Here is a 27,219-nt window from a genome sequence, read left to right on the forward strand (position 1 = left end):
GAATGAAGCTCCAATGTTGTCATTAGACGAAAGAATGGAGATTGATTATGGTGCGGGTAGCCTGATTGCTTCATGATGACACTTATTGGTAAGCAAGATACCAAAGATTCAAGTTGACAGAAAAATAACATTACGCACAGTTTCTAAGTAGGTTCAACTTTCCAGCACACGAGTAGGCAGTCCAAGTGCAGATACAGCTTATTTGTTTAGCTAGCTGTTAGCCACCCGCCTGCACGACTGTGGGAGTCGTTTTTGGTGGCTGCATTTGTTTCGCCTCTGCACGGCTGTTTACAGCTGGACGGCGGAGGCAAATAATAATGCAGTGTGCATCCAGATGGTGCGCAACATATTGCAGACAAAAGTTACAAGCGGCCTTATTAGAAAGCCGGTAGTACGCATTGGATTCTGTGGGATAAAATATCAATATTATAGAGTATCGCGCTATCGCTGTATCACGTTTGTTTAAAAAGTTTTCCTGTGAATAGGCAGGCTGCTTCAAACAAATGACTCGGTCTACTCATCATGACTATCAAATTTCATGCTGATACGTGATGACTATGTCGAGTGGTGTTAATAAAGTTTTGTGTTTGATGGAGAAATCATGAAACTTCACCGACGTGTTTCTGCAACACGCAAAGACGAAAACACAAAATCTTTGCAATGAAGAGTTGCCCATCCGTTGAGTATATGTAGTTCATATTTGGTAGCAATTGAGCAGTAGTTTGTGCAGTACTAGTAGTTTTTTGGGGGGATGACACCTGAAAATGGCTGTTTCAATCCAAAACGTCAGACTTCTTGTGTCTTTTGGCTCATGGCTTCTTAAGACTTTGTGTGTGTGTGTGTGTGTGTGTGTCTACTTACTCATGATAGACATGCCTACCAAATTGATTGTTGCCAAGTGAAACTGGCTTCAGAGCTTATAGTTTTGTGTTTGCTGGCGAATCATTAAACTTGACTGACATGCGCCACCCAAACGCAATAACGAAAACTCAAAAAGATTTGCGATCTACCGTACTGTATAATAATGGGGGCATTTTTCTTTTGCTGCGCCATGATGAATGATCAATTCAGTATGGTTCCACACCCCTTTATTATACCAACCGCGTGACAACACTGCTATTACGGGACATTAAAGGTGTAACGGATTCGCTTGAAATCAAAGGAGGCCTCGGTGCTGCCAAAAATAACAGCGCTCTTGCTGCTCGCGCCAACATTATCATAAAGATTACACAAAGCAATAGCGCTTCAAAGCCGTCGCATCGGAGCAGCTTTTACAGTAGATGGCGAGTTTCACAACTATAAAGCGGGGTACAGTACACGTGTGCCGATTTCTAACCTCTCAAACGATTTTTAAAACGAGAGACTCCACATGAGGGGGGGGGGGGGGGGGGGGGAATTCTGCTTTCTGCTGTGAAAGATGATGAGAGATGAACAACAAAGCACACCACATATAAACAGACGAAACTTAATCAATCTTCCCCCAAACCAGATGTCGGTCGCAGTTCCGAGAGTGAGAGCCACAAGGCATTCAGGCTGCAGGGAAATACAAACCCAGGCTACATTTTAGCTTATGTGCTAACTACATTGTGGTAAGAGCACATACACTTCTTATCATTTTTATTGAGTGACTCTTGAGACATTATTCTATTGGTATACAAACTCACAGCACAGCCAGCTATTTTTATTTTTATTTGCCTGGCAACAGCGCGAGCTTTAGGTTGCTTCCTAATTGGCTAGCTTTCGGTTGTAAAAACAGTCTTCCTCATTCACTGATATTTGTGCTTAAAAATTGTGTGTATGCACGTTTGACGCACAAATCTGGGATTCATCAATATGTTCGTAATTGTTTTTGTTCGTACTAGGAGCTTCTCACCATGCGTATGCACAAATAATGCAGGATCATTTAAAAAAAATAAATTCAACTTCAAGCAAACATCTTTTACCAGAGGTGTGGACTTGAGTCACATGACTTGGACTTGGACTACTTTGACCACTACTTTTTTCTTAAAAAGGTTCAATGCACTTGTTTAGCACTTGTTTATCAAAATTGTTTTGATAAATAAATATGATTTTATGTAATACAGTCTATACATATTAATTAAACATATGCAAAAGCAATGACTTGTTTCCACGTGTCTTTTACTAACTTATTGGAACTCCAGTCATGTATAAAAACAGTAATAATAACTTGAATAATAAAAAAAAAAAAAAAAAACAGGACTTTGCTAATGAGTTGACTAATGTCCTAAATAAGAATGAAAAGGACACTTCACATCACTTTGACTGTCTTTCTGGTCAAGTGATGGGACAGGAAATGTGCGTGTCCTTCGCCGCAGCTGTCAGCGAGCAGGAAATGTTCGCATTTCCTAGTTTTTCCAAGCCCTCAGTATTCTTTGGGGATCCCTACGATAATCTGATTTCTATATCTTTTAGTCATTCTGCATTTGCAAATGACATGTCAATGGCTTGACAGTGCAGACACATCGCCGCCGGCGCGGTTGAATTGTGACGCATTCCACCGTCTCATGTGTTTTCTGCAAATTTGAATGAATTTTTTTCAACTACAAATGCCTCTTTGCTGTGCTATATTCATGTCTTACTACGTATTTTAGGAACGTGTGCCGTGTTTGTTGATTCTCGGCTCTTAAATAGTCTATTGTCGGCTATATGTATGTTTTGTGTCACATTCTCTAATTTAGCTTTGAAATGAACAAAACATTATGAACATGATTATGACACGTAGACACTACACTTGTGAATTTTGCCGTTCGGCTCTGTTTTGTGTTGTGCAAAAAGTACCGAAATGCTGTACAGCCGGACGTGCGTTGCGTTGAAAAGTTTCGAGAAGGTCAAAATAAGTTCACCTGGAAAGGTTACTGTCTATTTTAGGTTCATCCTGAAAGCTTACCTGACTTTTTAACTTTTTGTGAGTAGTGTATATAGTTGTATTTATTTATTGCTTGGCAGTTTGTTGTGAGATTCTATTTTTTTTTTTTTTTTTCATGTGAAATATGTGTCTTGGCTCAACAAAGTTTGGGAATCCGTTTTCGATAATCGGGCCTGCGCTGACTTTGATCGGAAGTGGGGAAAAAATGCTCGAAATGAGTCCCGACCATCAGTATGTGTCTACAGAGCTTTATGTGAAGGAGTCCTAGGAGCCACCAGCCCACGCACACTTACACGCACACACATTTTATATACACACAAAGCTGCCTGGAGAAAGAGTGGAGCCTCCTCCTACGTACTCTCACTTGGTCGTTTTGTCATCCTCTCTGTCGGTGACTCCCCTGCGCTTTCCCACTCATTGAAATGTACGCTGGCCTCCCTTTCGGATGCACACGGGGAAAATTGGCCTCATCCAATCATAATCTTCGTGCTTGGCCGGTTGCAGGTGCAAATATGCAATCTGCTGCCGCATTTAATCGTTGCCTTCTGCCTTCTATGTGTCTGTCAGACATGCTGGTATAAACTTCCTCGCCGTAGAAACACGCCATCACCGTCTATCGCTCTCGTTCATTTTAATACATTGTCTCGCAGGTACGCGCTATACAAACAGAATTCTGGATTGTAGATTGTCCTCCGCAACCCCCCTCCCACTCCCTCCCACAGATGTCCTGGAACCTATCATTTTCTCCGCAGTGGAGCAACGGTGACGTATGCCCGTCGCTGCTGCAGCTGAATTTTAAAAAGCTCTCCCCCCCGCCGCCCGCCCACGCGCCAACAGCACTAGTGTGAGCATCATTAACATAAACTTTGGCGGCTGTCTGAGGCCTTCTTCCGTCTGCTGATTTATTCATTTGCAGACGTGAATTGGCCGTTGATGCAGACAAAGGGCGAGGTGGAAAGGGCTCGCTCGATAGGTATCTTCTGGAAAATTGATACTTAATCGCCTAGTATAGGATGGAAAAGCAAATGTAATTTGTATTTCCTTTACGGATGTGTGTGTGTGTGTGTGTGTGTGTGTGTGTGTGTGTGTGTGTAGACAGACGTGCAAAGAAGTTTTCCAATTTTGCTCATTTATATCATATTCTCAAAACAGATGAGGGGGGGAAAATAATTATACACAGCCTTTTTCTTGGTTTAAATCCCGTTCTGATACAATTTTAGCCATAAGAAACAATGGAAGTAGTAATGCTCTTTTCCATGGTCATACCGTGGCCATCGTAAACCACCAATTGTACATGTAATGCTTAATGAAACATACTTCGTGTGTAAATTAAGACCTGTAAAAAAAGACTCAATAAAATGAAATTAAAATAGCAATAATAAAAATACCTTTGACACAGTTTATAATTTAGAACTGAAGAACCCTTTTGGATTTAAGGTGGAACGTCTTCAACAAACAAAAACGGTCCAGTTTCCTTGACGTAACCTTTGCGGATTACCATGACCTATGAATCTTCACACACAAACACACACACGCACACACACAACTCCACCTGGTGTTGAGCTGGTTAACTTGCCACATCCCACAATGCAATGCAAAAGCTGCGTTGCATTGTGGGATGTGGTGGCCATTTAGGGCTTGCAGGAACCGCAACGTAAACATTGTTGTACCTGAAAAGGCTAAGTGATTTGCAAGCGAACCCACTGTTATTTCATCGTCATATATATACATATATACATATATTCATATATTCTAATAGAGCCCGACTGATATGGATTTGTTTTTTTTAAGCAGATACCTATATTTAGCGTAATTTGCTTTGTTATTGATGTCGACTTACTCTCGCTGTGCTTTCTTGAGCAACCAGGACAAAGATATTCGTGCAATTTTCCTGCGTCGTGGTAATTATTCCATTTTTGTGGTTATCATCACGGGTACTCTTCTGTGCTGATAACGGGGGGGAAGCCACAGAGATTTGAAGAGTAGCAAATAAAATGTGAAAAGTCCCACACAGCTGCCTACACTCCTAATTAAGCATCGTAAATTATCTCACCGCTATAAATATTTAAAGCATATTTTGACAGGTTCTTCATTTACGTTTCTCCCCCGAGCGCTTCACTTGTGTCGCCATCACTCAGCAGGTATACAAGCGACGCTGTCGACAGCGTCAAGGAAAGTAAATGACTTTTTTTTTTTTTTTTTTTTTTTTCTGGGTTCAAACAAAAATCTTCAATAACTTTAGTTCGGAAAATTGTATGATTACACAACAGCACGCATAATTGGTTTTTTGAAAGACGCAATATTGATCTGGTGTAGGAGTTTGCACCTGCCAGCGTGTCACCTTGTCATCCTTTAATGAGCTGTCTCACGGGAAATTACACGTGCAACTCTGCAGAGTTATTATGCACTCCCCAGTCACAATAGCGACACAAAAACAAAGGCTTCGTTCATAACTCTGCTTCGATAAAAATGGTCGCTTTTGATTTGATACTGTCAGATAGACATTATTAGTGCAGTATAATCTAGTATGTGCGGGAAATTATCCAATTACCCTTAATTGGTCCCCAAATCATTTATTTACTCCAAATAATGCATCTATCTATGCCAGTGACATACATAGTGAGAGACAGAACAATTACATGATCCACCACTAAGTGGCAGTTAATCTGTGTATCCACTTTTTGCAACATTTTTGGTTGGTGATGTGCCGTGAGAGTTTTTTGGGGTGAAATATTTTGTGAAATATGTGCCTCGGTTTAATAAAAGTTGGGAAACACTATACACTGGACACTGCGGCTAATTAGGTCCAAGTTCTAAGTATTCTTGTCTTGTATTTCTTAAAAAAATAATAATAATAAAATAAAAAAAAAGTGATTGTGCTCATTAACTGAGCATGAAAGGTTTTAAGGTGAAGTCTTTACTGACAAAAACATTTGGAAATTGGTAACATAATGACAAATCATGATCAGCACCATCTGCATCACATTGGTGAATGAAAACCTGAAAAGCTCCATGGATAAAAAGAATATTAGGAACAACTCTCCACATGACGCAGTGCAGATGTACACCACAGCAAATTACAACCACACTGAGTGTGCCAACCGACATTATGTTTGTAAAGGGAGATTATTATTATTATTATTTTTTTAAATATACTCTAGCTCTTACATTGGAACTCATTAGATTGCACATAACAATCCAAGCCAGGCCTTGGGGAGTCGTCGGCAGTGATTGGAGGCCGACGGCTGCTTGTGACGGCTGCGGTGATGTCGCACGCCGGTCCTCTCGACGGCCCTCCGAACCATTTTCCTCTCATTTCTGCGTCTGCAGACGCATTGATTTCCTCTCTGGTGTTCGCACGAGGATATATTTCAAGCGTGACGTCAATAGCAATGAAGTGAAGATGTATTTTGTTGTTCCAGTATTGCACCTTGTGAGTCACATTTGTCACTCCGACAGTATATCGTGCAGGATTTATTTGTGGGTACCTGAAGTTTTTTTTTTTTTATTGACGCAATTAGTGCTGCAATTTACAAGATTTTAATAATCATTTAATCTGTTGATTATTTTTTCCATTAATTGATGTTTCGGATACCAAAAAAAAAAAAAAGTGTTTTTAGGGCATAATTATTTCAAATTAAGATTCAGTTGCTGGTTTGGTCCTAACATGTCAGAAAATAGGTACACATGTTGATCATTGTTTTCCAAAGTAAAAGATGATGTTTTGAAATGTCATATTTTTTTTGTTTTGATGAAAGACTGCAGAAATCGGAGAATATTTACTGCTGAGAGGCTGAAATTCCAATGATTTGGACCGTTTAAAGTTAAAAAAAAAAAAAAAAAAAAAAGGTATATAAACATTTAATCAAAATGGTTGTTGCTGATAACGATTAGTTGTCAATTAATCAACGGTTCCGCCTGTAGATTCAAAATTACAAGATATTATTATTTTTTGTTTGTTTTTGAAAATGTATTTTAAACATGTTCAAGGCCACCCTTGAAACCAGGGCTCAGCAAACTTGTGATTTTATTTCTAAAACAGACAGTTGGCCCAGATCATTGTAGAATGTACACCAAACTGTACGTAAAATACATTGCAAAATGTTTTTTTAGTAATGAAAAAATCATTTAGGATTATTTTCAAATTGTGCTATTTGTAATTCGTATAATTAATTAACCAATTATGAGGATAAGCGTAACGGAAGATGAATGAATGAATTTCATGATGTAACATTGTTTAATTTTAGTATTTTTTTTAATTATTGACAATAAAACATTGCCCCATTTTTGAGAACGGAATAAAAACCAATTTTGGGAAAATGGCAAAATTATTGCAACAGATATTCCAAAACTATTGCTAATGCAGTTGCGCACCCCAGGCCACGATATGCTGAAATACGGTGACGGTGCAAACTGTACAGAATGAAAATGGGCATCCTCTGCCGAATGTGGTGGGCGTACGCGGCCATGTGTCACGGGAAGCCCATGCGTGGTGACATATGTGCACGGCTCACACGACTCACGTCCTCGTCGTGAAGAGGGGGCTCCTAAAGCTCCCGATTACGTGGCTTGGACACATTGCAAAAACAATCTGCCAGACAGCGTCGGTTGTGGCACACGGCGTCTGTCTATTGGCATCCTCGGGGGCACAGTGTTATCTGCCATGTCTGCAATTTGGTACGACTCCGTCGTGGATTGGATTCGGTTGCGCAGCTCTGCGTAATGGACCGCAGAGCAGAAGTCAATCGATTGTGTGGAATTGATTGTTGGTTGTGAAGGAACAGAGGGAAAATGAAACGCACGGCTCGGCCGCAACCAGCCGAAGAACTGTCCGTTCAGTCTCAACTAGTTTCCTGTCGAAAGAAACCCAGCGTGACGTCAGCTACGGGAAGCTGAGCTACTGCGCGTCCTTTCCAAAGCACAACTCCAGGCGATATTAATCTGCTCTATTTAACACTGGCCTTCTGGAAACAGGAGTTCAGACCACCCAAATTCGCAATTGTCTTGGCCAGTTAAACACGAATGACAATTTATTCATTTCACCATAGTCGTTGAAGAGAGTGTTGTCAAATGACCTTCGAAAGCATGAATTCCATTAAAGAATATAGTACAACAACATACAGTCTAACAATTAAAGGATAGGAGCGTTGAGGCTTGATTTACCTACTGTGCTCGTTTAAAGCAAAAAACATTTGATTTATCAATATGTTTGTACTTGTTTTTGTTCGTACTCTGCGAACAAATTTACAACATCCTCAGACCGTGCGTACGCACAAGAAATGAAGGATTAGTTTTTGAAGAAGAAGAAAAAAATACATGACATCATAACGTAGACAATATGTAACTTTAGTTGCTAGTGTGTTGGAAAGGCACCTCAGTAATAAAGGCAAAGGTCAGGGCCATGTTGGTGAAATAAAAACAGATAAATGGCGAGCATGCACAATCACGTACACAAAAGTGCACGTAGTAATACCCGGCACGGCAATTCAGGAGGCGTAAAAAAAAAAAAAAAAAAAAAAAACACGCTCGTCCAGTTTTGGTGAAAACCCGCCCAGCCGCTATCAGGGTGCTCCTGCTTACAAGGGGGAGAAATGTTTGGCCGCGGGACAGAAGATGACGACGACAAGAGAATCTCTGTTACCTGCTCTGCTCTTTGTTTTGGAGGGGGAGTTAGCTAGCACCTAGCATCAAGCTCTCTCCTTTCTGGACAGGACCCAAACAAAGACAAGAAGAAGAGTGGATTAGCTTTAATCCGATCAGCCTTTCCCATGACGTGGGACCCTGCTGACTACACCTGCAGCACCAAGGACAAAAAGGTCTCCCCGGTTCTTGGAAGTGGAATCCGACGTGGTAGTCACCAGGAGCTAAGGAGTAACATGCCGAATCTGAAGGAGAAGAAGCCAATGAGCGACCCATTTTTATGGCTATGTTGATTTTAAGTAGATTAGATGTAGATTATGATGCGCTGCTTTGGGAGTCGAAGGCGAAATCGACACCAATGGAGTGAAAAGGACCTGTTGCTTGATGACCAGCCGTACAACATTCCCAATCCCTACTTCCTGGACACAGGTAAAAAAAAAAAAAGCAACAGTTCAACATCACCCATCACTCCGTTCGTATAGATTAACCGACATACACTCTATTTCCGTTCATTCAAACTCGCAATGTGCACCGAAACCCAAGACGACTTCCTCAACCCCACTTGGAATGTTTGTAATTGTCGTCATTCAGTCTGCTGATAACGCGCTAGCACACAAAGGCGCTCACTGTAGCCGAACATCCGCCACTGGAGCGCTTCATTCCTCACAAGCTCACCATTCAAATTTTCACATCTCCACAACAACAACAACAACAACAACACTTTGGTTGTGGAATGTCGTTTTGATGCTCGCATAGTCTAACCGGATTTCCTACTGTGACACTTAATCTTGCATAACTCCAGAGATGGCTACAGTTTAGCATGCCTCACATGAATACATCATCAGTCTGTCGCTGTGCTACTCTGATGCAATTTAGATTTAATTACTAGAGGGATTCCCCAAAACCTCTTCCAACGCAAAACCCACATCATCAATACGGACAGTCACTGTGGACAGCTTTATATTGTATATCATGTATTGCGCCGGCACGGTGGACGACTGGTTAGCACACCTGCCTCACTGTTTGACAGCAAATGAGAAGAAGAAAACAAAATCAATACCAATTCCTGCCACATTCCAAAAGCGTGCACGTTGGGAAATATGAGGACAAGTGCTTTCGAAAACGGATGCATAGATGCTGCAATACGTTTCTTAGGTCAACCTGAGTTCCACCAGCCCTCTGTTTTCTCTAAATTATACTCTAGTTCGTTCGCTCTTGTTTTGTGCTGGATTGTGCGTCGAAAGATCATTAGATGACGTCAATGCCAGTGTCTGGTGTGACGTATAGAAAATATTTGTGGACAGTTGATTTAAATGCACAGCACGGGAGAAGTGAGTGTCAGAGTATCCGTTTCCTCTTCAGATACTACTTTTGAATGTCGAATATTCAATTGACCGCTTTCACGTACCCCCAATCTGTGGAAAATCTCACCTTTTACCAACAGAATAGGGGGTTTATATAATTCTTCGGCTGCATTAAAATAACCATCCTTCTAAGATGACGGTCAAATAATGAAAAGGTAGCCGCAATGTGAATTGTGATTATTTCTCACTCTTTTACTACAGCCATTTTGGCATTATTTTGAGCAAAGTGTAAACTTTCAATGAAGTTGCAACCAGTGACTCTAGCATATATTCCCTTTCTGGCCACAATGGGGCAGTGCCCCTGCTCTAACCAAGTAGTAGCCAGAATGCTGGCTTGGTGTAAATGTTGGCTCGTTTGTGCAAAACCCAACCTGCGTTGATTAATGGCTCATAAACCAGTGCAGTGTGCTACTTCTTGTTTTGCAGAATGAATTTCTCCATATTGTCATTTTTTTCTGATATGGGAACGAGCAGTTCTGTGAAGCGAGCACTTGATTTCCCCCACCAAAAATAGCTGCTAGGCTTCCCACGCAGTATGTGGGTTATGTAGTGGCACCAACTACATGTGTGTGTTGTCAATGTGTCTATGCAGTTGTAGGTTGTTTTTTTTTCTGACCTCAAGTGCAGAAATATGAAAGAATGAGAACATTCCCGTGACAATATCCCCTCATCCCTCATTAAAAATGCCAAAGTATCTCCCCTCCCATTTTGTGTTTTTTATATTTGGGCAGAACATGGCGTCCTTTCATAGCTGATGCCGATTGTAGCCTTTGTTGATTACTGCAGTGTGAGTGTAATCAGCTCCCAGTCTCATATTTATGTCTCCAAGAGCTGCCGGAGCAGCAGCAGGAGTAGAGCAGCCACGGGGGCCTTCGGGTTCCACTCCTTGTTTTCCATCCGTTCCCCGGGGTTGCATGGCTCTGCCTGAAAGTTCAGAGACACACACTGCCTCAGCTCAGAGATTAAAGGCGCTTGTCTGCAGTGCTTGCAACAAGAGCTGCTCGCAACTTGCCCAAGAGGAAGGATGAGTTGATTTTTGTTTTTGTTTTTGTTTGTTTGTTGTTGTTGTTTTTTGCGACTTTTGCAGTCATGACTTTGGCAAACAGTGTGGAGGCTTTGTTTTTTTTTTTTCTCCTTGTGTTCTCACCAAGTAGAACAAAGTCTGTTTAGGACACGGCGGCCTTCCGAGTTTTTGTGCGAGTATGCAGGTGGCGGCGAGGTTTTGCTCTGACTTGTTTGAAGTTTGCTCTCATGTCAAAGGTGAAGGATTATGCCTGGAACTGGAATTTGGTCCTCAAATTGAGGAATGCTAAAAACTCCTTGGCAGCATGTGAATCCTTTTGTCTGTAGCGTGTGAATCAGTCTTGGTACAGTGCCATGCTATTCCTCAGCAGCGGGACAGGGGATGCTTCAGTTGGCAATCAGCAGCAAGGGAAAACCACCTACCATATTTCTGTAACCCTGAAGGAAACACAGGGGGATGACCCGGTGGTCGAGCTAGGAATGGGCTGGGTGGCACCCTGCACCCTGGGAGTCGGTTGCCAGCCAGGAGGCAAGATCATGGAGAACAGTCCCATCCTCGACAGGTGGCCATCCCTGAGAACTGGGAGTCTGCGCCGAGAGGTGGTGGTGGAGGAGAACGAGGAGGAGGAGGACGACAAGGTGGAGGTGGAGGGAAGAATGAGGAGTGACGGCTTTATGAGACATCCCTCCAAGAGCTCATCAGACATTGCCGACGTAGACGCCCAAGACTCGCACAAGTACCGTGTCAATGTCCATGCTAGAGGTTTGGCGTTTGGCGGCCGTGGCGCCGCCACAGGGCACACGCTGCCTCGGGCTGTGCTGCGCAGGTCCCGTCAGGATGAGGCCTCACCCGGCAGGAGGACTATGAGCATGTATGGCGAAACGGCAGAGCAGCAAAGTGAGCCTCAGCCGGAACGACTCCGGAGGCCGAGGAGCGTGTGCATGCTTTTGGGCCCAGGCCTGGTCCCCGTGGAGCAGCCCAAGCAAAACTCCCTGAAAAGGACAACTGTGGCGGAGGGCAGCCAGCTGTACAGGAGCAGGAAGGCTGAGCTGAGGCTTGTGGATGGTCTCAATCCGGTTTTGGTTCAACGAGCCCCAGCTCCTGCAGAGGTCATCCCCACGGTGCGCCACAGAAGCGTGAAGACCAGACCTCTTAGCATGACCGTACTGGAGCTAAGGAAAAGGGCCTCTGACGACGACGTAAGCAGGCAACAGAGCCACACGGGCCACGATGGGGGAAACTTCCTAAAAGGAGCTTTCCGTTGGAGGTTATTTGGTAAAAGCTCTCCGGATAAGAACAAAGAGAGCGATGGTGACAAAGGTGCGAAATCTTCTTCTAAGTCAGTCAAATTCGATGCTCCGAAAAGTACGCTGAGCTCATTGAGGCGGAGCTTGAGTATGCGCATCCGGAGGTCTCGGCCCCGGGACAAAGTGACTCCAGGGTGCGATGGGGCTACGAAGGAACTCTCGCAGACCAAAACCGCCGAGCCGATTCCTCCTCAGCCTTTCTCGTACCTCACGGGGAGAACGCTTCCATATTCCGCCGAGCAAGTCGAAGACAGGGGCATGCAGTACATCCAGTACCGCAGCAGGGGCAAGGTCAAGGTGATGGAGGTGCCCCTGTGCCCGACTAAATTGTCCAAACCAGCTCAGGAGGAGCTGAGCATTTGGCAGCTCATAGCCAACCGCTTCAGGAGGAAAGAGCAGCCGGACAAATGCGAACTGAAAGACGCAGGCCAGCATGTGCTGACTCTGAGTAATAAGTCACTGCCTGTCACCATAGAGACACTGGCAGACAAAGAGTCCCATAAAGGTCAAGGTAAGACCTGCAAGACTGTATTTCTCTGCTCAGTGTTTAATTCCCAATGCCCACCACCTCCCCCAGTTGCTGTAAAGAAAGTCTCAAGTGCACGTTTTAAAACATTTTTTTAGGACAGGCAAATGAAAAACACATGGGGAATTTGGGGTTTGGGTGGCATTCAAAAACATGAGGAGCGTTTTAGGAATTTCTATTTTTGGGGCCATTTCCGTTCGTTCACTACAACTTCACCTCACGTTCAGTTTCTCAAGTTGGATCAGTGTGACGCAAAATGAATGGGCTTACGTATCATGGATTGGTTGACCGATGGACTTGTTGTAGAAAGGTTTGTCTTCTATGTGCCAGACGTAGAACAGGCTCCGTAAAGTCGTCTGTTGGCCTCTCAAGCCCAAAGTAGGCGCATTAAAAGAGTCAGTGGTTGTATTAGGGATGCTTTTGGCAGGCTAATGCAGCTAAATTGAGATGGCTCGGGCAGAGGAGGAAAATACTTAAGCCGTGGTGTGTAAAGGTTAACTCTTAACAGTGTTTTGTTAAGCGCTTGCGCTGTGTGACAATCTGTGTTGGTCTTGTCTAACTACAGTTTCCTAATTATCAATACAAGCATTTTGTTTACAAGTTACGAAAAAATATGTCACAGTTCTCCTAATTATACATTGCCTTTTGTATGAAGCCGTACTAAGTTATTGTGATTACAAGCACTTCATTAACCTTTATTATGGAAAGAAAAAAAAAAGAACTTGAGAGTGAAAATGTCACAGCTTTACTTTGCCTACATTGCCCCTTGTAGGAAATTTTCAAGATTATAAACTCTTCATCAACCTTTATTAGACAAATTATTCGGGGGGTGGAGTTGAAAGTGAAAATGTCAGTTTTACTTATTACACTCTGCCTTTTGTATAACATTGTACAAAATGGTCATCTCCACTTTTATTTGCCCCTGCTTAAATATAATTTCACTCAATGGTCTTGCTAACGTCTGGGCGCAAGTTAGCCAACCAGAGTTACATAATCATGAACTTAAAAAATGTGGCTTTTTCCAAGTTCTTCATCTACCTTTGTTAGATCACGTTTAAAAAGCTGTTGTGATTTAAATTGTTGTTCTCCACACTAAATGTAGTCACAGACAGCCACCTTTAGTTCATCTAAAAGACTGTTTACATGCATGGGTCAGTGCTGCTGTTTTGATTAGCAACAGGGCACTAATGAGCTCAACATTTAACGCTTTAATGTCCACGTGTGAGCAATGGCATCTATGAACTAAAATGATTAACACTTACTACCCATTTTTCCATCGGGCAGCATTTCTTTTCTGCCGAGTAGAACGCTGGCATTGAAACAGGAGTTCAGAGAGAATGATGTCTCTCAAATCCCTGAATATTTTGTTTATTTTCCCCTTTGTCGATGTAATCAGATACAGTCATATATGCTTCTTTAGCATCATGTCTTATCTCATTGCTATGTGTTTAATGTAGAAGAGGCAACTAAAGACTTTTTGTCCCCATCTCCAAATTGACTCTAGGTACGGCGATTCTATGTAAAAAGTAGGCAGACGCTACAATTACAAGTGAACACTCGAATCGCCATAATGAGTCAGTGTGGTTGTACGTTTTAATTCGCCCCCAACAGTACGTGAACCTTTGAACGGGCAAAGGTGATATTTTATGCTGCCGAATTGTTTCCTAAGGTCGGCCGTGTTCGTGGTTTTGTTTTGTCGCGCGGTTACCACGGCGACGTCTCAGCGTGGCCGGGTTCTGTTGTGTTTGTCCGTTATAATCCTGAGTGCGAGGCAGTCAGGCGTCAGGAATGTAGGTGCGCCGAGTTGAGTGCTCACTGCCCTATGGGTGGGACTCGCTGCATGTCGCTACCTGCCTAATTAGATCCAGAAAACTCAAACAACTCCCCCCAACACACCTCCGTGGAAGTGTTTCCTGATGACGACCCTGTACACCTCTGTAAGGTTTGCAAGGGGGATGGGATAGCGAGGGATTTTAGGTGCTCAGCCAGCACCCACCCCCTCACCTGTGGATGAACAAAGCTGCTCTGTTGTGTGGATGGAGGCATGAGTGATCAGTGTGCAGAGATAGAAGCAGTGGTGGTGTTGAAATGGCAGGAATGGGCCTCCAAATTGCAAACTGTAAGGTGCATCGGTCTTATTTTGACTCGCTGTTACCCGTTAGACTGCTATCTGCCGTAAAAATTGGCATCACCACGTGGTAATGGGGAGATTGGAACAAACTGTGACGACGGCTTTTCACCTGGTGCGTAAACTGAGAGATGCAAATTGAATACAGGGGCACCTTGGCTTTCAACGGAGTTCTGTTCCTACACCACAGTCTCCACTTTGCTGCGTCCCCGTTTTTTCCCCCTTGCACTCAGTCTTAAGTAGGCTAAACATGCATACACGCGCGGGTCTCTTGTAGACCTCGGACTTGCCGTGTAAATCCCCAGTCGCTATTGGCATTAACAGTAACGATTGACTAGCGAATCACAGTCGAATCATTATTCTTTGTACTGTTCTGAAATAAAGACATCTCATTGTCCAACAAATGGAAAATCCAATTTGAACCTAAACTTAAAACTATAAAACTGTCAATTGACCGTTTGATCATGTGACATATATCTGGGCACTGGTCACAACGGCAGCCATTGTGGATGGGTACACTTCTCATTGCAACGACAAATACGACTTGACAGTGACAATGATGTTATTTCAGGAAAGCGGTATGATGATTAGTCCTCGCCAGTAGTTGGCACTGTAGTCCGGCAGTTTGACACATTGGTGACTCATCATATACGTCAGAAAGAAAGAAAGGTGTTTGTTCACAATCACCTGTCATAGTGTTAAATGGAATTTTATGTTATCAAAAGTAGTATCGGTGCTCTGTATTGGTGAGTACTCAATACTCGTACTGGTATCGGTCTGAAAAAAATTGCAAATGCTAGTTAATACTATTGATGAGCTTCATGTGAAGGTGGTTTGTTTGTTTTTGTTTGTCGTTTATGTAACGGGGGTTCGTGATTGATTACATACAATATTAGATGCACGGTGTTGGTGCTCTGTCCTTTCCGTTAGAAGTTCTTTCGAATCATCTTGTGGCATCTACATGCAATTGCAAACCCCGGCACAAGAGCGCAAGTTACAGTCAGACATACTATTTTGAATTTGTTTTATATTTATGCTCTTCAAGTGCTTTTCATACAAATATTTACTGTCATAAATATTTACTCCGTTAGTGTAGGTTTCTGTTCGTCTGTGCATCTTCATTCCCTCTCTCAGCGGCTTGCGTTTTCCTCTTTAAGGTCCTCCATCACGTTTTCCCGCAGTTCGCTCAATAGCCGATTTAGGCAGAAGGAAATGGGAGATAAATCAGACTAATCCCCTCACACCCCACAAATTGATTCAATCAACCGGGGCATTGTACCGCCAGACTCCTCCATCTGCACATTTAAATAGGGGGCCCCGGTTGAACCGGCGTGTGTCGTTTAGCCGGGTGGAACTTATCAGTGTCAGAGACGCTTGCTTGTAGAGCGTGAAGAGGGCTGCACCATTGAGGCTGCACCGGACCAGTGGCGAGCTACGGAGATGTTCGCTTCAACCTCGGTTGATTGTGTTTATCACTGAGCGCTACAGATAACGGTTTGGTGTTTGGCCACTCAGCAGAACACAGATAACGTATCCGACTAGTCGCTCTTTAAATTGCTTCTGAGAAAAGGACAGTAAGATACTCTTGAGACCATTTTGACATTTTCACTTAATCCTGAAAAAAACAAGAAAAGGCCTTGTTTTTGTGGGTAAAAGTGACAAAGTCATCCATTTCCAGGCATTTGTTTCTTCAACTAAAGTCTGGACCAGGGGTCTACCAACATGGTCCCCTGCAGGCGCTGAGGGCACGCTGATCCGACTTATACGTCATGAAAAGGCAACAAACGGCCCAATTGTTTGACAAAACAGACACGCGACAAAAAGCAACGGTTGAAGAGGGAGCAGCAAACAGTCAGTGAAGATGCTCTTAGAACAGACAAATATAAGAAAATGATGGCGGTGGTTGCACAAAATGCTTGAAATTGCCACAAAAGCATCATGACGAGACCTACGCGATGGGCCGCATTTGCTTAAAAAACACGAAAATACCTCGCGGTTGTGCGCACACGTGTGTGACGTCACGGGTGCATTCCGCCCAGCGTACAAGTCGCATTTGGTTTTATAATGTGAATGACAACATAAAAAGATCGTATTCAACGAAAAAAATCCAAATTGGCCATCATGCCCTGCAGCGTGAACGTAGCCTAAATAATTAGTCGATTATCGAAACAGTTGTCAGTTTATTTGATAACTGATTAGTTGTCAATTAATCGTTGCACCTCTAGTGTGTACACAAATAAAAACTTCAAATGTTTCTGTGGGACCAAATGTGTCTAACCACCAATCAAAAGTTCTGTTTTCTGGCTGCCCTTCTAAACTAGGGGCCTTGCAATGCACTCCTGACTGGTTTTCTTGTTCTGATGGTTCGACAGAGAACATAATTTGATGCCCAACAGAGGGAAGCTGAAGCACTAATTGCTAGCTAAAAGTCACCCTCTATAATTTGAAGTGGGAAAGCTGGTTGGAAAAATCTTTCAGAGGGGAAATATAGATTTCAAGGTCCCCCCCCCCCAAAAGAAAAAAAACACTGCGCATCCGTTTTTTTTTTTGTTTGTTTGTTTTTGCTGGCTTTGCATTTTTTCCTGAAAATGTAATCCATCCGGAAACAGACTAGTCATTTTAGAAGCGAGCCGTTGTGAGCTGGGAAGAGAGAAAGCAGACAAACAAGCTGAAGCTTCTCTCTTTCCACTCTCTCGCTTAGACAAAGACGTCGGTGTCCTGTCAAGGCATCAAAAACGCGGGGAGGGGGCAGGCTCGATGTTTGCCCCCACCCCCAACTATAGGCATTCTGGGGCACCGTCATTTGGGGATGCTCATTCTTTAAGGGTGACGTAAGTGGAGCACATGGATTCAATTAGGCCTTTTTATATGCAGGGTCTTGCTGTATCCGCTGCAAGGACGCCACCCATCTCTCCCCAGTGGTAAAATAACTAGGCGTCCACAAAACTGACAGGAAATGCTTTAAAACGAGCAGGCAGCCTCGTCGGGGGGGTGTTTACGGGCATTTGTTGGCGTTTAGTTTGAAACCCAACCAGTCGGGTCTCTTCTTGTGCATGTTGTGACATGTGAAAGCAATAAAGAGGATGCTAAAGTACTGTGTAAAACTACACCGCTAAACAGGAAAAGTATACGCTCAGTGCACATGAAAGAGGTCACTGTAAGACTATACACTCGCCGTGGGAAGTTTTGCTTTATAAACATCTCAGCAGAAGGCCTTTTCCACTTTAATTGCAGGGGTTCCAAAATTCAAGCGTACATACATGAAGAGAAAAATAGTATACACAAGTTTATCAGTGTTGTGATGAGCATGTATATTTACTTAAGTCTTCAAACTATTATTTTAGTCTGGCTGCTCTCACTATAGAATTTAGTAGGATTTATTTTTATTTTTTTTCCCCCCAAGCGCACTAAGTAGTATTATTTTTTTTCAAATGAAAAAAAAGCTTTTCAGGGAAAAAAAATTTAATCTCACAAGAAAAATTTATTTGAGGAAAAAGTCAGTTAATTTTAGTTGTTTCACCAGAAAGATAAAAAAAAAAAAAAAAAAAAATTAGCTATATAATCTTATGAAAGTCACTGATGGTGTAGTGGTACACTCGTCTGACTTTGGCGTCGGTTCAGTTCCCACTCAGTGAATGTGAGTGCGAATGGTTGTCGGTGTCTATATGTGCCCTGCGACTGACTGGCGACCAGTTCAGGGTGTAGTCCGCCTTTCGCCCGAAGTCAGCTGGTATAGGCTCCGGGCACCGCGACCCCTACCAGGATGAGCGGTGTTGAATGGATGGGTGGATAATCTTATGACAATAAAGGGGTAATTTTACAAGACTAGTTTAAATGAGAAAAGATTTTGTAGCAATAAAGTTGGAATCTTCAGAGAATAAAGTCTTATTTTATGGGAAACATGTCATTTTAGGCCAGTAGTTGCAATATTGACAGGAGAAAACAATTATAATTTTGTGAAAAAAAATATTCATGATAAGAAATAAATCGTATTTATGTCTTTAATCCTCTTGGAATAAAGATGTAATATTACATAAATAATCTCATTTTATGAGTGAGAAGAATGATAGAGGAGTCTTTTTTGGGAGGGATAAAGTCAAAATTTAATGAGAATATAGTCGTACTGTTTCAGGAAAAGCACTGATATGAGAAAAAAAAATCAAATAGATGAATGAAGTTGTAGATTTAAATTTATACAATATGAAGGAGTGTTGCAATTAAGATCATGTGGGAATTTTGATTTACATTAAAAATATATCTTTTTCTCTTAATTTTTATACTTGTCAGTGTGGCCATTATACACCTTTGTACAATTGTTTGCCAGTCATGCTTTCTTTTTTTTTTTTTTTTTTTTTAAATGCTTGCACTGGTTATTACTCACCTTCGTAGTCTTAGACCCCCCCCCCCCCCCCCCCCATGCATTGAAATGGTACCTTCCATTGGTAAGAAAGTTGTGATCTACCCTCGGAAAGGGTGGTGTTTGCTTTCATCGTGGTTGTGACATGGTCATTTAGCTCTTCATCTCTGTGGGAGACACGCTCACCAAATCAGATTATTTGTGACTTTCTGGCAGAAAAAAATTGGATTAAGCAACGTGTATCCCCTTTTGTGTGGAAACGTGCACAGTGCGAAAAGCTGCTTGGAATGCGCTTAGCGCAAGTGTTTGACAAGTCGACACCCTCGGAGCGCTTGATTGCAAATTTCCCCAAAAACAAACGTGAATACGTTGACGGTAAAACCACTTTATTTATTTACCCATTGTGGTCCGACCTGAGAAGAACTATCCGACTGATGAAATAATTTGGGTAATGTTGTCACAGATCGATTGCAAATTATTGGAGCTCAACTTGTGACGGGCCTGACGCATCAGCTGACGCACAGACAACAACATCAGATGATGGCACACACTCACTCTTTATTATGTAAGATTAGGAGATAAAAGTCTGATTTTCTTTTTTTTCATGCGATTTATTATGATTTTTATTCATTTTATTAATTTTTTTTAACCAAGGAGGGAGTTAAGATCACAAGTCATAATTTTTAAGAGAGTCAGGATGGATGGAAAAAACAATGCATTTTGGCGTAACAAGAACATTGTAAAAAGTTTAGTTTGTATTTTATGACTATTTTTATCTTATCAGACTAAAGTCTTACTTTTACAAGGATAAAGTTGTACATTTACAAGAAAAAAGAGATAATCAATTTGAGCAAGTCACATTGGGAGATGGGAGTTCAATTCAGAAAAGTAGTCATTTTAAGTGAATACATTTTGAATATTATTAGAATTAAAAATAGTAAAATCACAAATCATTCAGAAAAAGAGAGAACAATTGTTGCAATTTAATGAGAACAAATTGGGTTTTTTTCAAGAAAAAAAGTTTATTCTTCCTTATAATTAAGTTCTCATTTGGAGGGAACAACGACATATTTTAAGATATGTAATATTATGATGTAGGTGTAATATTATTCGACATAATTCATGTTTTTCTTCTGGTCTTATTTTGGGGCTGCAATTTCAATTCAGTTTGTTTGTAAAATAAAAGGTGTTAATAAAAGTGTGTGCACCCAATGGCTTCCTTACAAGTATAAATGTTACTCCACACTGAAATAAATGGCAAGCGTGTATAATGAGGAGTGCTTAATACTGACTCCTTTATTTTTGTGTTTCTCCTATCAGACTCTTTTGTCAACAGCCAGGAATGGACGCTGAGCCGATCTGTGCCAGAGCTGAAAGTGGTGAGTAACGCCACCGTCCTCCTGTAGACCCCTAACCCGGCCTCCCCCAACTCACCCCGGGAGGTTTTGAACTTCCTGGTCGACTTCATAAGCGTCGTGCTCATTTTCTACTGTTGTTTCTGGAAACACTAAAGGGAATTAGTTTGACATTCGCCTGAATATTGGTTGAAACATTTTTGAATTACAACCCCAATTCCAAAGAAGTTGGGACGTTGTGTTAAACCTAAATAAAAACTGAATACAATGATTTGCAAATCATGTTGATCCTATATTTAATTGAATACACTACAAAGACAAGATATTTAATGTTCAAACTGATCAACTTTATTGTTTTTAGCAAATAATCGTTAACTTAAAATTTTATGGCTGCAACACGTTCCAAAAAAACTGGGACAGGTGGCGAAAAAGACTGAGAAAGTTGAGGAATGCTCATCAAACACCTGTTTGGAACATCCCACAGGTGAACAGGCTCATTGGGAACAGGTGGGTGCCACGATTGGGGAGAAAAGGAGCTTCCTTGAATTGCTCAGTCATTCACGAGCAAAGATGGGACGATGTTCACCTCTTTGTAAACAAGTGTGTGAGAAAATAGTCCAACAGTTTAAGGACAATGTTCCTCAACGTACAATTGCAAGGAATTTAGGGATTGCATCATCTACGGTTCAGAGAATTTGGAGAAATCACTGCATGTAAGCGGCAAGGCCGAAAACCAACATTGAATGCCCGTGACCTTCGATCCCTCAGATGGCATTGCATCAAAAACCGACAATGTGTAAAGGATATCACCACATGGGCTCAGGAACAATTCAGAAAACCAATGTCAGTCAATACAGTTCGTCGCTACATCCGGAAGTGCAACTTGAAACGCCACCGGCTTCTCTGGGCCCGAGCTCATCTAAGATGGACTGATGCAAAGTGGAAAAGTGGTCTGTGGTCCTACGAGTCCACATTTCAAATTGTTTTTGGAAATTGTGGACGTCGTGTCCTCTGGGCCAAAGAGGAAAATAACCATCCAGACTGTTATGGACGCAAAGTTCAAAAGCCAGCATCTGTGATGGTATGGGGCTGTGTTAGTACCAGTGGCATGGGGTAACTTACACATCTGTGAAGGCACCATTTATGCTAAAAGGTACATACAGGTTTTGCAAAAACATATGCCGCCATCCAAGCAATGTTTTTTTCATGGATGCCCCCGCTTATTTCAGCAAGACAATGCCAAACCACATTCTGCACGTGTTACAACAGCGTGGCTTCTTAGTAAACGAGCGCGAGTTTCTTCAGCAAATACAAAATTAAACCTCTGAGAAGAATAGCAATCATTTGGTGCACAACTTTCAACTTTCATGAAGCAAAAGTTCATGCTGATAAGACGTCAGACAAATGGTGTCAATGTCTTTTTAAGTAAGAGATGAATCGCTTTTTTTTCTTCAGCTTTAGCCTTGTCTCTCTTGCTTTTAACTCTTAAATAGAATATAACCTCTGAAGGAGACATACTGTGCCCTTTTGTTTTTCACAATTTCAAGCAACCCCCGGGTGTCTTAACGTGTCTGCGACATGCTTTTGTCCCTATGATATAACACTTTTCACACCCTATTTCGTGTCTTGCTGAAATTAGTTATTAGCACGTCCAACTGTTGGACGTGGACACACACTTTCAGTATTTAGTTTATTTTACCACCAAAAAATGACAGCATACACTCAAAATCTCAAGATATGGCGAATTGTGCGTGATATTAATCTGAAAAAAAAATCTACAATGCACTGAATCCACAATAGTTGAACCGCTATATAGCGAGGAAACACTGTACCGCGCGTAATGCTTGGTGTTCCACTGTATTCCAACTGGAAGCTTCCCCAAACTGCACACACTGAGCTGACGCAGCGTTTCTGTTGCGCGAAGGTGGCGTGGTGGTGGTGGTGGTGGTGGTGGTAGCCTTTTTGAGTTGACTCAGTGTTTTCACGGCACTCAGCCTACATGTTTTGCGAACTTACTCACACACTCGTATCGACAACTCCGAAGTCGTGCCGCGGAAAATCAGATGCACATTGCCTGTCATGCACCCTTTCTAATTAGAAGCATACCTGACTTTAGCACACGCTAATGATGTAAGGAGGAGGCGGAGGGCGAAGATGAGTTATGTCGTAGCCGCGCTTTGTTCTTGCCAGACTTGCTGGCCTCCTCCCCGATCCCCAAAGGCAAATTATTTTTTTTTTTTTTAACTCCACACCGGCAGGAGGAAACACCGCAAAGCCCATGATCAATCACATGTATCCTAAGTGACTTTCTTGCTTATGCTTCTCCCAAGAAGCCCTCAAACACGTGTACTCTCCTTTACATCCCACTGTGAGCTTCCCTGAGCTGAGCTCAACATTTTATTTTGACGGTCCTCCCTGCAGGCTGCAGCTGCTTTTAATTTTACAGCAGTTTAATGGAAAAAAAAAAGTTGCCCTGCGCTGTCGCTGATTCAGAGCTGAATGATTACATCCAAAACATAAACAGAAAACGTAATCATGAGAGGACGCAGCATGTGTGACTTTTTTATTGTACATAAGATAATAATGTGATATCTGATAAGCAACTCCTGCAGGGTAACTACAGTAAATAATACACAGAAACAAATCATGATAAAAGGAATAATAATAGAATCAAATGCAAGAACGGAAAAATTTCTGAATTAAAAGTTCCAACCGTGCATATACTGTTACAGAAACTTAAACTTTTTTTTTTTCAAATCTAGTACAGTACATTTGGTTCAATACAGTTTAGTTGTATTTAACTTAAGTGCAGTGTAAGTGCATTTAATTCTTCTTCTTTTAGAACTGCTTGTTTTCAAACATTTATTGAAGTACATTTTTAATTCGCAATACTTGACTTTAGCTTGGCATTTCTGTATTAAAACTGAGTGCATACTGTTGCAGTGGCTTACAATTATATTGAGTATACTTTTTAGGAATAAAATGTTAAGGTTAGTCATTATGTTGGTACTTGGAGAGAAGTTTTTTTTTATTTATTTTTTTACGTGGTACTTGGTGTAAAATGGTTTGAAAAACCACTGACTTAGACAAAACCAGTGCTTTTCCACCATCTTGTTGCAGCTACAGGCAATTGAACTTAACTCATTTAGTGCACTTTCACAAAAAAACAAAAGATTCAAGATATGTATTTTATTTTATTGCATATTTTGTTTGTTTGTTTAAAAATCTTTTATTTATTGGAGAAATTTGCACTTTGCTGTTTATTTGTGATTTTAAAACGTAACTAAAGAGCTGTAAAGCCAGTGTGATCCGCTCTCACTCATTTCTCATGTCTTTCTGTTGTCTTTGCAGGGGATTGTGGGGAATCTCTCCAGCGGGAAGTCGGCCTTAGTCCACCGTTACTTGACGGGAACGTATGTGCAGGAGGAGTCTCCTGAAGGTAAGAGCACCATGCGGCAGCTTCATGAGGTACACCCACACAATCTAGTGAGATCCAATAATATACATGTATCACGCATTGCAGTGACCCCCGCCATATGTGGGGGATAGAGACCAAGCCCTGCCCCAAATACCAAAAAACCTCAAGTGATTGACGCCCCTCCTAAAAATTTGTATACTCTAGTTTCCGTCTCTAGCACCAAAATGCCACTGGATGGCGCCAAAGCAATATTTTTATTTCTTTGGCCTGGGCACAAAAACAGCAAATAGGTGAGTTTTTCAGTAAGTAACGGAGGATAGGTTATCCTGCTGCAGAACCCGAGTGCACTTCAGGCTGAGGTCACAAACTGATGGCCATGCTTTCTCCTTCCTCATTTTCTGGTAAAGAGCAGAATTCATGGTTCCATCAATCACAGCAAGTCTTCCAGGTCCTGAAGTAACTAAGCAGCCCCAGACATCACACTACCATCCATCCGTCCATCGATTTTCCGTACCGCCATTTTTTTCCCCAGTCTCTTCCTTATTGTTGAGTCATGAAGTTCTTCAGATGTCCTCCTGGGTTCCTTCCTGACCTCCTGGAGGAGTTATTGAGTTGTAGCCCGGCAACTTCTGGGAAGGTTCACCCCTGTTCCATGTTTTCTCCACTTGTTGATAATGGCTCTCATAGTGGTTTGATGGATTCCCAAATCTTTAGAAATGGCTCTGTAACCGTTACTTTATTTCTCATATGTTCTTGAATTTCTTTGGATTGTGGAATTTTGTGTCAGCTTTTTTAAATCCTTTGGCCAACTTCATTTTGTCAGACAGGTTCCGTTTGTGATTTCTTTCCTTTTGTTTAAAAAAATAAAATAAAATTAATCATTTATTAATATTTAAATGATTTCATGATTGAACAGACCCGATTATCTATTAGACTTAAGTAAATTTTCTATAATATTTCCCCTTGAAAGTTTTCAATGTAAAGGTTGTGCTCCTTAGCCGTTTATCCCTGACAAGGGCGCTTCTGTTACAATAGCGGCAGCATGAAGATGACAACTGAAGCGTATCTTCGGGATCGTGATGAGTACGGCGCCCCCTGGCCCCACTTTGGTATCCACAAAGATTAACTGGAATGGTTGCCATGTGAAATTGTATCCCGGATTTTCTCTAATTTTGCCGCGCCAAAAGAGAAACATCCCGGCGTGATTGTCCCTGACAGGCACCTCTTGACGTTCCTGATTAGCGGCCATGTTGTGCACATTTCAACATTTTCAACTGTCCCGATAAAACATCCACGGTGGCGTTTTTTTTAATATACAGTGCGTGAAACAAGAAACAAGCGCTGGGGTGTGTTGCCATGGCAACAGTGGATAGAGCGCTGTTGATGTCAAGGTCTGAGCCTCTGTGCAAGCACCGCCTACATTGGTCGCCTTTTTTTTTTTTTTTTTTTTTTTTTTTTTGTAAAACCTGAACCGCTCACATGACTAATCATCATCATAGAAAGACCGAGCAGACACCTCTGGGTGATTATGTAACACAATCCATAGTCTGACAGTGTATATGCTTCCATTGCAGACTCTCTCGCCATAAATCATTCATTCTGCGCCTTGTTCTGATCCCTGTGACGAGAGCCAACAGACGCTTTGTCTGACTCGTCAAAAGCTCGAGTTCGAAAAGAAAATAATAAAGCCGGCGCCGACTGCTGGTACGTGGATGGGTCGCCGTTACACGAGCACCATTCATCTGGCAGGCGGAGAGCATCCAGCCTTTGCTAAGCAGGCTATAGTGGACTCTACGAGGTGCCCGGGTGACTGACTCAAGCGGATTTATTTGCCAGGATGAGATGAACTGAGTCAACCTTTTGAAAGAATGGACACTTGGTTATGCAATCTAATGAGCGCCAGCCAACACGGCATAACCTCTGAGGCCAAACGCAGTCCATTCTGGACTTTTCCCCATTAGAAGCATGATAATAGAAATGCAGTGAAGCCCCATTTATCCTCGAGGATACGTTTCAGACGCACCCACAATAGGTGAAGATCTGCATTATAAGAAAACCATATATTGTAAAAGAAAATGTTAGTTGTTACTTCAACTCATCCCACATGCTTTAAATTAAATGTAGAACATGCTTTCAAATATATTCAAGCATGTCTGACTTTTTGTGGTGTTACCGGTACCACCTCTAGAGCAGGGGATGTGCACTCCTTAACGTCTAGACTGCAAATGAATTAGCTACCACTGGCTAATTTAACCGTATACAAAATGGCTCGCTCACAGACACATTTGAAAAAATAGGTAAAGAGCAGAATTCATGGTTACATCAAACACAGCAAGTCATCCAGGTCCTGAAGTAGAGAGCAGCCCCAGACCATCACATTACCACCACCTTGTTTGACTATTGGAATGATGTTCTTTTTCTCAAATGTTGTTACACTTACGCTGCACGTAATGAGACGCACACCTTCCCGAAAGTTTAACTTTCGTCTCATCAGTTCATAGAATATTGTCCCAAAGGTATTGGGCGTCATTCAATGTTATTGTTTTTTGTCCCCTCCTGAAAGTAAGACAAGCCTTTGCTGTTATTGGTCAACATTTTCAAAACTAGGGAGATAACAAAACATTTACCATTTCTGAGACTATTTGTATTTGTATACAAGCCACTAAAAAGTCAACTTTTAATGTGTTCCTTTTAATGCTCATTAAACAGAGGTCTCGTGCAATGCATTTGAAGTTCTTAGCAACTTCAGTGATAAATTGTAGGACTTCCAGAGCATTTTTTCCCTCCTTTTTTATCATCTCTCATCTTCTTTATCACCAAGAAGCACACGTGCTTATGAAGCACCTACAAAAATCACATGGTTGTAAAAAATATATGTAATATATTTAATAGTTTTTCCGCAAGCATGCATTTGCGCTTCCACTTTTTGATTCATATCCTAATCGAAACCGAGTAGATTATTCAATTTTGTCAAATGGCGCTCTGCATATATTCATAAGGTGAGCGTTTTTCTGGTTCCCCCCCCCACACACACTTTTTAATCTCCATAGGATCACAAAGTGCAAGATGTGAATTGACTTTTGCGTGGTGACTCCCGTGGGTTTCGTCTTCATCTGCAACTGGGAATAATCTGCATTTTATATGAGATGAAAAATGATGAAGAATGTGTAGGGAAAAAACTGCGTGTCCACGTGTGTGTAACCTAAGGCTGAT

General features: G+C 41.9%; 1 protein-coding gene across 6 annotated transcripts in view; it reads left to right on the top strand.

The window, feature by feature from the left end:
- Positions 1 to 27,219, top strand: part of agap3 (ArfGAP with GTPase domain, ankyrin repeat and PH domain 3) — a 138,161-nt gene that overhangs the window by 41,587 nt on the left and 69,355 nt on the right. For 3 of the 6 annotated variants that reach the window (XM_061693167.1, XM_061693169.1, XM_061693170.1), the window contains 2 exons: positions 20,554 to 20,612; positions 23,940 to 24,027. In XM_061693167.1, the coding sequence (XP_061549151.1) occupies positions 20,554 to 20,612; positions 23,940 to 24,027 (147 nt within the window). Of the gene's footprint in view, positions 1 to 35; positions 89 to 7,544; positions 8,957 to 11,075; positions 12,734 to 20,553; positions 20,613 to 23,939; positions 24,028 to 27,219 lie in introns of those variants that run through there. The other 3 variants (XM_061693172.1, XM_061693168.1, XM_061693166.1) reach the window with 3 other exon arrangements.

Source organism: Phycodurus eques, chromosome 13 (assembly GCF_024500275.1).
Source record: "Phycodurus eques isolate BA_2022a chromosome 13, UOR_Pequ_1.1, whole genome shotgun sequence".
In the NCBI taxonomy this organism is placed as follows: Eukaryota; Metazoa; Chordata; class Actinopteri; order Syngnathiformes; family Syngnathidae; genus Phycodurus; species Phycodurus eques.